The sequence below is a fragment of the Elephantulus edwardii genome, unplaced genomic scaffold, assembly GCF_000299155.1.
Source record: "Elephantulus edwardii isolate Elephantulus edwardi_28Jun2011 unplaced genomic scaffold, EleEdw1.0 scaffold00440, whole genome shotgun sequence".
NCBI lineage: Eukaryota > Metazoa > Chordata > Mammalia > Macroscelidea > Macroscelididae > Elephantulus > Elephantulus edwardii.
Genome location: NW_006400190.1, coordinates 855,627 through 865,479, shown reverse-complemented (window position 1 = coordinate 865,479; position 9,853 = coordinate 855,627). Strand labels below are relative to the sequence as shown.

Here is a 9,853-nt window from a genome sequence, read left to right as displayed (position 1 = left end):
GGCCCTCGTGTGTGTGTGTGTGTGTAAGATCAGCTATGACAGGCCCTCCTCTGTGTGTGTGTGTAAGATCAGCTATGACAAGCCCTCCTCTGTGTGTGTGTGTAAGATCAGCTATGACAGACCCTCCTCTGTGTGTGTGTGTGTGTGTGTAAGATTAGCTATTACAGGCCCTCGTGTGTGTGTGTGTGTGTGTGTGTGTGCGGGTGGTCAGCTAAGACAGGCCCTCCTGTGTGGGGAGGAAGGTGGTGAGTTACAACAGACCCTACTGGAGGTGGGGCAGCCTTCCTGGGGAACTCCTGGTGGTGCAAATGATGGAAGGGCCCAGCTGTTGCCTGATGGTTGGTGGGTTCACCTGAGGTGCCTCCAAGGAAATGGCTGGTGGTCTTTCCCCAGAAACTCACCCTGGACACTCAGTGGGAGTCTCTGCTCTGGCTCATGGGCTGAGAGGACAATTGAGTCCACAGAAGCTGGTTTGATTATGTGTTACTTTAAATTTTTGCTTCTTGGGCCAGAGCCCCCTACCCTGTGAGTCCAGAGGCAGTAGTGCCCAGGGTGGTCTTCTCATGGGGATGAGGGAAGAGGTGTCTCACTTCTCAGAGGGAGGAGGGAACAGAGAGGTCTTCAGTCTCAAGGGGACAAGAGAACAGGGGTCTCATCTCAGGGGGATGAAGGAACGGGGGGTCTCACATCTCACGGGGAGGAGGGAATGGGTCTCATGTCTCGGGGAGGGGAGGAGGGAACGGGGGTCTCACATCTCAGGGGGATGAAGGAACAGGGGTCTCACGTCTCGGAAGAGGGAACAGGGGTCTCATGTCTCGGGGATGAGGGTATGGGGGGTCTCACATCTCGAGGAGATGAGGAAACGGGGGGTCTCACATCTTAGGAGGACAAGGGAACAGGGGTCTCACATCTTGGGAGGACAAAGGTACGGGGGGGTCTCACATCTCGGAGGATGAGGGAACGGGGTCTCATGTCTCGGGGATGAGGGGCTCATGTCCCTGAGTCCTCTGTGCACCTCACTGGGGACAGTTGCCCATGAGCCTATGTGAAGGTGCATATGGTGACAGCCACAACCCACACTGACCTTCCTGTCCATGGAAACATGGGTGAGGATCACAGGGCTCCGGGAGGATGTGACACCTCAGGCCGTTCCCCAGGCACCACAAGAAATACAAAAGCGACTAACATGTTTCCAGAACATTCTGCTCACCCATCCAATCAGATCAGCATCCCCAGAAATCCTCCCTGAACCTCACAGGAAGACTCAGAGGGGATCACAGTTTCCGCAAGGTTGCAGGAGTCTGTACAAACAGTGAAAGGGAGGTTCTAGAAGATTGTGAAAGACTGGCCTGGTGGGCTGTGGCTAAGACCCTCCTCTTCTGCCTTCCCACAGGGTTTTGCAGAACGGATCCGGCCCATGGTGCGTGATGGGGTGTACTTCATGTACGAGGCTTTGCACGGCCCCCCAAAGAAGATCTTGGTAGAGGGAGCCAATGCAGCCCTCCTGGACATCGACTTCGGTGCAGCTGACGACTCCCCATGGGGCTGACCCCAACCTGTGTGTGCTGGGGCTGCAGTCTGACTGCTCCTCCTGGGGTGGACCCCAGCTGACCACTGTTTACCAGAGGAACAGTCTAACTGCTCCCCACAGCTGACCCTGACCCTTGTGCTCTGGGGAGGACAGACTGATGACTGTTTCCCATGGGGTTGATCCTGACCCATGTGCTGGGAGACCGGCTGACCACTCCCCACAGGGCTGACCCCTGTGTGCCAGAGGACAGGCTGACTGTTCCCCCCATAGGGCAGTCCCTGATCCCTGTGTGTTGGGGGTACAGACTGACTGCTCCCTTTGGGGCTGACCCCAAGCCCTGTGTGTTGGAGGGACAGGATGGTCACTCTCCATGAGACTGACCCCGGCTAACCATTCTCTGCAGAACTGACTCCGATCCCTATGTGCCGGGGGATGGGCTGACCACTCCCCACAAGGCTGACCCTGACCCCCTATGTTCTGACAGACAGGCTGACTGCTCCCCATGGGGCTGACCCTTGTATGTTGGGGAGGGCAGACTGGACACCAGGTTGAATGGGAGGGGATGGGCCAGTGTCCAGCTTGTGGAGTCTCTTTGGCCATAATAAGCTTCCAGTGCCCCTTGTCCTGACTTCTGAGGGTGGAGCAGGGCTGGGTGAGAGGACCACAGGCAGGTGGCCATGAGGCGCTGAGAGCCGGCCAGGCCCCCACATCCCAGGCACTGACTCCAGGCCTGCCTACCTGCCACTTCAGTGTGGAGCACCCCTTCCAGACAGTATACCCCTGCACTTCCCCTTGCCCCGGAATTCTCTGTGAGCTGCCATGGTCCCTCCCAGTGCCCCAGGACACCCCTCACGACAGGCCCTACCACAGGAGTGGGACACGGTTGCCACCCTCCCCTGAGAGCCTCCTGTGGCCTGGCCATCTTTCAGGAACCTACCCATTTGTGACGTCTTCCAACTGCACTGTAGGGGGTGTGTGCACAGGCCTGGGGGTGCCCCCCCAGAACATCGGTGAAGTCTATGGTGTGGTGAAGGCGTACACCACAAGAGTGGGCATCGGAGCATTTCCCACTGAGCAGACCAATGTGAGTGCTGGCCACGGGGTGCAGACCAGGCTGCCCACTCCAGGTTATGGAGAACCCACAGTCTCCAGCCACTGAGGGCCGCTGGCTTCCCTGGCATCCTCACCCGTGAGCCTGTGATGAGGACACTGGCCCTTGTCCCCATGCAGAGAGGTCACCCTCCTGTGACAGAGACCCTCACGTGTGGACTTGTGACAGGGACACAACTCTCGCCCTGGTGCAGAATGGTTAAGCCTTACTGATGGGCCTGTGATGGGATAGAGCCCCTTGTCCCTACACAGAGGTCACCCTCCTGTGGCAGGGGCATGTGCCTTTGTGCCTATGCAATGTCCCCCCTCATGTGTTGACCTGAGATGGGGTCTTGGCCTTTGTCCCACATGCAGAGAGGCAACAGATGTACAGGGTGGGGGAGGGCGGGCAGGAAGCCACAGGCACCCCACGAGCTGGCGAGGCTGCTCCCACAGCTCCCAGGCCAGGTCAAGCTGGGACCAGCCAGTATTGCCAGGACCCAGAGGCACAGGAGTGTGAGAGCAGCTAACTGAGGGAGGAGCTGGGCTGGGGTGACCCAGGAGCTGTCTGCCTCCTGCTGCCCGTCCTCCACACAGGAGATTGGGGACCTGCTGCAGAACCGCGGCCATGAGTGGGGCGTGACCACGGGCAGGAAGAGGCGCTGTGGCTGGCTGGACCTCATGATCCTCCGATATGCCCACATGGTCAATGGCTTCACCGCGTGAGTGCTCCAGGGGCTGTCCCTAGGCGCATAGCCCTTGTCCCCAGGTGTGGTCCCCAGTCCTTGTTCCCCAGTGTGGTCTCCAAATGCACTATTCCCCTCCCCAGTTATCCCTTCCCAAAATCACTGCCCCCAACTCCAGGTGTGGCCCCAACATGTTATCTCCACCCCTGGGTGTGCTGTCCCCACCCTGGTTGTCCTGTCCCTGGATGCGCTTTCCCCACCCCAGGTGTCCTGTCCCCACCCCTGGGTGTTCTGTCCCTTGATGCTCTATCCCTACCCCACCCCGGGTATCCTGCCCACACCCCCAGGTGTCCTGTCCCCACACTCAGGTGTCCTTTCCCTTGATGCTCTATCCCTACCCCCCCCCCCCGTGTTCTACCCCACCCCTGGTTGTCCTGTCCCCAATGCAGTGTCCCCACCCCCCTAGGTGTCCTGCCCCACCCCAGGTGTCTTGTCCCCAGATGCACTGTCCCCATCCCCAGATGTGCCATCATGCACAATGGCCCTGTTCACCTGCAGGTGAGGTCAGCAGACAGCTGGCATGGAGGGCACTCAGACAGCAACAAAGCCCAGGGTCAGACGGGGTTGGGACTCACTTATCTCTGGAAAGCTGCACCCACTCCTAGTTCCACCCGCTGTGGAGTCCTCAGCACTGGGAGTAGACTTTGTGACCACTCAGTGTGACCCCTTCAGGGCCACGTGCCCCAGTCCACTTTTGCCCTGTGCCATCTGTTCCCCCTCCTGTATTCTCGACCTGAACGATACAGAGGGACAGGGGTGGGAGAGCCAGAGGGCCCAGCCTCCAGGCCAGGCAACCACGCTTACCTGCCTCTGGCTGCCGGACAGGCTGGCACTGACCAAGCTGGACATCCTGGATGTGCTGGACGAGATCAAGGTTGGCGTCTCTTACAAGCTCAGTGGGAAGCGGATCCCGTATTTCCCAGGTGTGTCACAAAGCTGGGGTCCCTCAGTGGGCAGTGCCTGGGGTGAGGACATTGTGCACAGCGACCAGGAGAAAAACAGCCAGTGCTGGTCCATCAAGGGCCACAAGTGCTGACCGCCAGGTGGGACACTCAGCTGCCTGGGGAGGCAGGCCTCTCAGGAGTTGACAGTTTGGGTCCAACGCCACATCCCAAGCATTGAATGGTAGGCAGTTTTGGAGGCCCTGAGAAATGAGGTGTGCTGAGCTGACCCTGATTGGGCCTGTCTGGGTGGCACTGCCACCATAGCGTTTTCAGAAAGGCGATGGCCAGGCCTCTTTTCTGAATCACCTTGGAGTGGACTTGAACCCCTGGCCTCTTGGGTGTCATTTACACCACCTGGGGCTGCTGTGAGCATAAGGTCCTGAGGAGGCATGCGCTCTCCAGATGGGCTTGTGCAGCGTAGGCTGAGGCTTTGATTTTCTCACTCATCCTTCTGGTGATGTCCTGGGATCTCGGCCAGGGCCAGCTGCCCACTGCCTGCTCCTGGGACAGACGTGGTCTAGATTGTATCCAGTGACTTTGGGGAGTGACCTTGCTGAGAGTGCAGAGCTGCAGTGGCCGAGGCCACAGGATCAGCAGTGGGCTGTTCCAGCATCGTCCACAGTGGGGGCATTGCAGTGACCACATGCGAGGGGTGCGCCCTGCACTGTCCTCATGGAGGCCCTAGGCTTGGTCACCAGGGAAGCACTGGCAGAGCTTTATGAGCTACTCACTAGGGTGGGCGTGTCCCCAGGTCTGGAAGAGGACCTGCTGTCCCTGCCGGCCCCACCCAGCAAGGCACCCAGGCCCTCCCCAAGCCTGTAGTTCTTGGTGGAAGGAAGGCTGGGCCCCCAAGTGCCCTGTGTGTATTCCTCTCCCCCAGCCAACCAGGAGATCCTGCAGAAGGTGGAGGTGGAGTACGAAACACTGCCCGGGTGGAAAGCTGACACCACGGCTGCCAGAAAGTGGGAGGACCTCCCGCCCCAGGCCCAGAACTACATCCGGTTTGTGGAGACCCACCTTGGGGTCGCAGGTGGGTGTACCCCCCTCATGTTGGCCAGGGGCCCTGCGGGCGGGAGGCTCTGCTGGACGTAAGAAAGGGGCCTCCATGCTGACACCAGTCCGCGCTGAACACCACGCTGAACCCTGTTCCCTGAGTGATGTCCCTGGCGACCACAGGGTTTTCAGAGTGGCTCCCGCGAGGTGTCTCTGGGTGGCCTCGCGCTGTTTTTGGTTAGCAGCTACATGTAGTAATGTTGGTGGCACGGCAGCCTGCACTGTACTTTGTGGCACCCTGTGTGAGGGGGTGTCTCCGCAAGAAGGTCGGCAGTTCAAATCCACCAGCCCATCATATCAAGAGCCCAGAGGCGGAGCAGATTGGACAGCAGTGGTCCTCTTCTGGGCACTTTCTGAAGGGTTTCTGTCCCGAGAAGCAGAAGCTGATTCCACTTTGTGGGGGCTGTAGGGCAGGGTGGTGGCTGTAGGGCAGGGCCCAGGCCGTGCTTGGAAGCAGGTGGCCTCTCTTCTCCAGGGCCTGATGGGTTGGAACCACCTTTCCCCACGGCTCTGAACATTATGGAAACATGACTTGCTCCCCTATGGGCTGGTCATAATGCGTCATTGGATGGTAAGTTGCTTGGTGGACACCACGTCCATGTGTCCTAACTCACATCTCTCCTTTGCAGTCAAGTGGGTCGGGGTCGGCAAGTCCCGCGAGTCCATGATCCAGCTGTTCTAGCCAGACCCTGACCAGTCCCAGGAGGCCACACAGCAGCCCAACCCAGAGAGACCTGCAAGATGGACCACTGGACCAAGCGGTTAACAAACACACCTGACGGCTTCCTGGACTCTTGTGTTGGGTGGTTCTTTCCTGTGAGGGGGGTGTGCAACACCTGGGAGCTGTGAGAGGGGGCAGAGTGCTGTGCGTGGGACACCTTCTCGTGGCGTAGGGGTGCCACATGTCCCTGGAGGCCATAATAAAGTCACAGCTGACGTGGCCACTTCTGTCTTCTTGGGGGCTTATCCTTGCATCTGGGACACAGGCCAGCACTGCCGCTCACCTGGCTCTGTGGCTGTTTGTTCTAGAAGGAAAGGAATGAGAACCCAGTTGATAGTGCATGTCCACTCACTCCACTCTGGAACGCAAAACCATGTCCTCAAGCCCCTGCTTCCCTATCCCTGGACAGTCTCATTCTGACTGACCGCTGGGTTTATGGGGTCATCTTGTGTGTGGGTGATGTGGCCACTGTGACTCATGTGACCCCACAGAATGAAAGTCAAGGTATTCCCCCACCCGTCTGCCTTGGCCACTGTCCCCTCGTGGGCAGCACTCCGTGAGGTCTACTGTGTCCTCACGGGCAGTGCTCTGAGGTCCACAGTCCCCTCATGGACAGCACTCTGTGAGGTCCGCTGTGCCCTCATGGTCAGCGCACTGAGGTCCACTGTGGCCTTGTGGAAAATGCTCTGAGATCCACTTGTGGGCAGTGCTCTGAGGTCCACCATGGCCTTGTGGACAATGTGAAGTCCACTGTGTCCTGTGGGCAGAGCTCTGAGGTCCACAGTCCCTTCATGAGCAGCACTTTGAGGTTCATAGATTTTCACTGGCTGAGAGTCAGAAGTCAGTTGCCAGGCCTTTCTCACTAGTCAGTCTGGAAGTTCCCCTGAACCTTTAGTCTGGAAGGTCCACCATGAGTGACCCTGCTGGTATTTGAAATACTGGTGGTACAGCTTCTAGCGATCCAGCACCACTCCAGCCACCATGTAGGACACTCACTGGCAGGGAGTGTTGTGCCAGAGTGGGGCTTCTGATAGGAGCAGAGCAGGAGGTGCCATGTGAGCAGAGGCTTTGATAGGCTGAGAATCAGCCAGGACTTCCAGGAACTGGGGGGCTAGGCAGGGTCCTCAGAGCAGGGAGCATGCGGCCCCAGGCCCGAGGGCACAAGGCAGTGTGTCAAGGAGTCAGCCACCAGCTTGTGGCATTCTGTCAGAACAGCTGCAGAAATTCTCTCCAGTCACTTGGAGTCACATGCCTTTTCATTCCAGAGAGGAAAGGTGGCTCTGGAAAGGACCAGAATTTTCCAGTTTAATCCAGACATCTTGATGCCAAAGCAGGTCAGTTTTCAGATGGTTGCTCCCCAGTGAGCCCCATGGCTATAAAGTTCCCTCAGGCTTCTGTCTGGCTGTTCACCCCCTGAGGAAGCTGTCTGTGTACAGGGGATGGATTGACTGGGTCAGTTCTCAGGCCTGGGCCTCAGAGGAAAGGGTCAGTGCTGTAGAGGGCGGCCGAGGGACATCCCTGCACCAGTGTTATCTCCTCCAACTATAGTTGTGTCTCTCCGGGACCTTCACTGACTTGTGAGACAGTTGGGGGTGGAGTGAAGCCCAGAAGACACTTTGTTCCCTGACATCAGTGGAGGCCCTGGCTGTGCTGGACTTCTGCCCTGCAGGCTGGCGGCTTAGGTCCTCAGCCATGCCGAGGCCTGTCCATGTGCTCTGGAAGGTGGCCCTAAGGTGACCTGTGATGTGGGGTCATCAAGTCAGAATCAATTTCATGGCAACACACTGGGTTTTAACATAGATGACAGAGGGCCCCTCCAGGGGGTATGATGCCAAAGGTGAGATCTGCAGCAAACACTGTCGCGGAAGGGGAGGCAAACCGGCCACTGGCCCGCTGTGGGGTGGTATGGACACTGCGGCCTCCCCCTGCCCGTAGAGTGGAGTGTCACGGAGCTGAGTGTGGCCAGGGCAGAGCTGGGCGGCCGGGCATCTTTGAAGACTGCGTTTTCAGAAGCGCCTTTCTTCTGAGGCCCCTGATGGTGGCCCTGAACCATGAGCCTTTTGGTCAGCAGCAGAGCTCCACCACTTGTGCCATGCAGGGACTCCACTCAGGAGCTGCTGGGAGTAAGCTGTGGGCTTGCACTGTGGCTCCAAGGGTCTTCTGTGGCACTGGTGTCACCGACAGGAGCTGGAACTCAGATGTCACAGGCGGGGTCTCTGAAGAACAGGAATGGACTTCCTTAGGTCCAACCCAGGGTCACATCAGTCCTGTTGGAGGCTTCAGGTTCTCAGATCCCGGCTTGAAGGTGACCCCCTGGCAGCCTACCTTCCCTGTGTCACCCCTGGAGTGTCTCCCCTGTGACAGCGTGACAGTGGGGAGCCGCCCTCGGGATTGCCAGCGGTGGTCTTTGTTTCAAGGAGCTGCTATACAAACCTGACCTACTGACCTCCTGGCTAACAGCTCACGACCACCTCAGAACTCTGCCTCCGCTCCATCCACCATGACACCTAAGGGCCACCATGCCAGCACTGTGTGGTCATCTCAGGCCTGGAGGCCCAAATCCCTGCTCCAGGCACAACACACCCAGTCGTGGTGGTGGCTGTCCCCCAGGGTCTCCGGGTAGGGAGTTCGGGTTCAGGACAGGAGATCGGAAGTGGACCAGCAGGTCCTCCCAGGTGCACGTGGTCGGGGACTCCACAGGCAGGTTGGGGACGCGGCTGCTCACTGCGTACTCCATCGGGCTAAGTGGGGGTTTCCTCTGAAGCCCACCAGGCCGCTTTCAGACATGGTGGGATGAACTCAACCCTCCAGCCTTGGGCTCAGCTGCCCACCTGGAATCAAGCATCATCAGGAAGGCTGGCAGAGGAGGAGGGGAGGGAGCAGCCACCCAGCCAGTGACAGAGGACACGTGTCACGTGCTCTCACTGGGCTGTGCTCCAGCACGTGCACCTGCGTGCTTGTTTACAAATGCAAAGTGGATTTTCTTCACACTTTGGGCATTTAAACGAGGGGATAGAGCCAATCTCGAGGATGCTCAAAACTCAGTCTCATTGTCGCCAAGTAGGAACCTTGACTCGGTTTATAGCTGACCCGCCAGCGGGCTTTGGCGGCTGTAAATCGTCCAGAAGGAGACTTTTTCCCGAGCCCCTGGTGGATTCGAACCTCCAGGGAGGAGCGGCCTCTTAACCGGAGGCAGGGGGTAAAAGAAGCCCGGAAACTACGGAAATCCCAAGCCCTTCCCGCGCCCCTGGGGCCCCGCCCCTGACCTCGCGCCACGCTGCGTCGTAAAGGAATCTGCCCCAGCCTATCTCGGGCCACGCCACCCACTAGGCCCGCCCTTTTCCCACGACAGCCTATCCCGCCCCACGGCTAGCTTTCCCCGCCCCTCGACCTCCCTCCGGGCCTTGCCCTCGCCGCCGTCCGTCGCCCGCGCGCCGCGCGTCCCATGTCCCGCCCTCTGCGCTCGCCCTGACCTATCCTGCGCTGCGCCGCCACTAGCCCCGCCCCCTAACGGCCCAGGATTGGCGTACGCCTGTGACGTCGCTGGTCGAGCGGCGAGGCGCGCGTTGGCCGAGGGGCGTCCCTCGTCGGCGGCCATGCCCAAGCGGGGCTGCCCCTTCGGGGACGCGGCCCCGCTGCAGCTCAAGGTTCACGTGGGTCCGAAGGAGCTGAGCCGCGGCGTGTCCGGCGAGCGCCAGGCCCGAGAGGTCTTTGGTGAGCCGGGCGGGGCGGGCTGCCCGGTGGGCGAGTGGCCTCGAGTGGCGGCTGG

The 9,853-nt window shown here is 59.4% G+C and overlaps 2 protein-coding genes across 2 annotated transcripts in view; both read left to right on the top strand.

The window, feature by feature from the left end:
- The window catches only part of ADSSL1 (adenylosuccinate synthase like 1), a 20,249-nt gene extending 14,204 nt beyond the window's left edge, over positions 1 to 6,045 (top strand). Inside the window, exons 8-13 of the mRNA XM_006902692.1 lie at positions 1,394 to 1,520; positions 2,461 to 2,615; positions 3,218 to 3,342; positions 4,192 to 4,289; positions 5,191 to 5,340; positions 5,993 to 6,045. Coding sequence (XP_006902754.1) covers positions 1,394 to 1,520; positions 2,461 to 2,615; positions 3,218 to 3,342; positions 4,192 to 4,289; positions 5,191 to 5,340; positions 5,993 to 6,045 — 708 coding nt within the window. The remainder of the gene's footprint in view (positions 1 to 1,393; positions 1,521 to 2,460; positions 2,616 to 3,217; positions 3,343 to 4,191; positions 4,290 to 5,190; positions 5,341 to 5,992) is intronic.
- A 3,635-nt stretch (positions 6,046 to 9,680) lies between these two features.
- The window catches only part of SIVA1 (SIVA1, apoptosis-inducing factor), a 5,590-nt gene continuing 5,417 nt past the window's right edge, over positions 9,681 to 9,853 (top strand). Inside the window, exon 1 of the mRNA XM_006902691.1 lies at positions 9,681 to 9,798. Coding sequence (XP_006902753.1) covers positions 9,681 to 9,798 — 118 coding nt within the window. The remainder of the gene's footprint in view (positions 9,799 to 9,853) is intronic.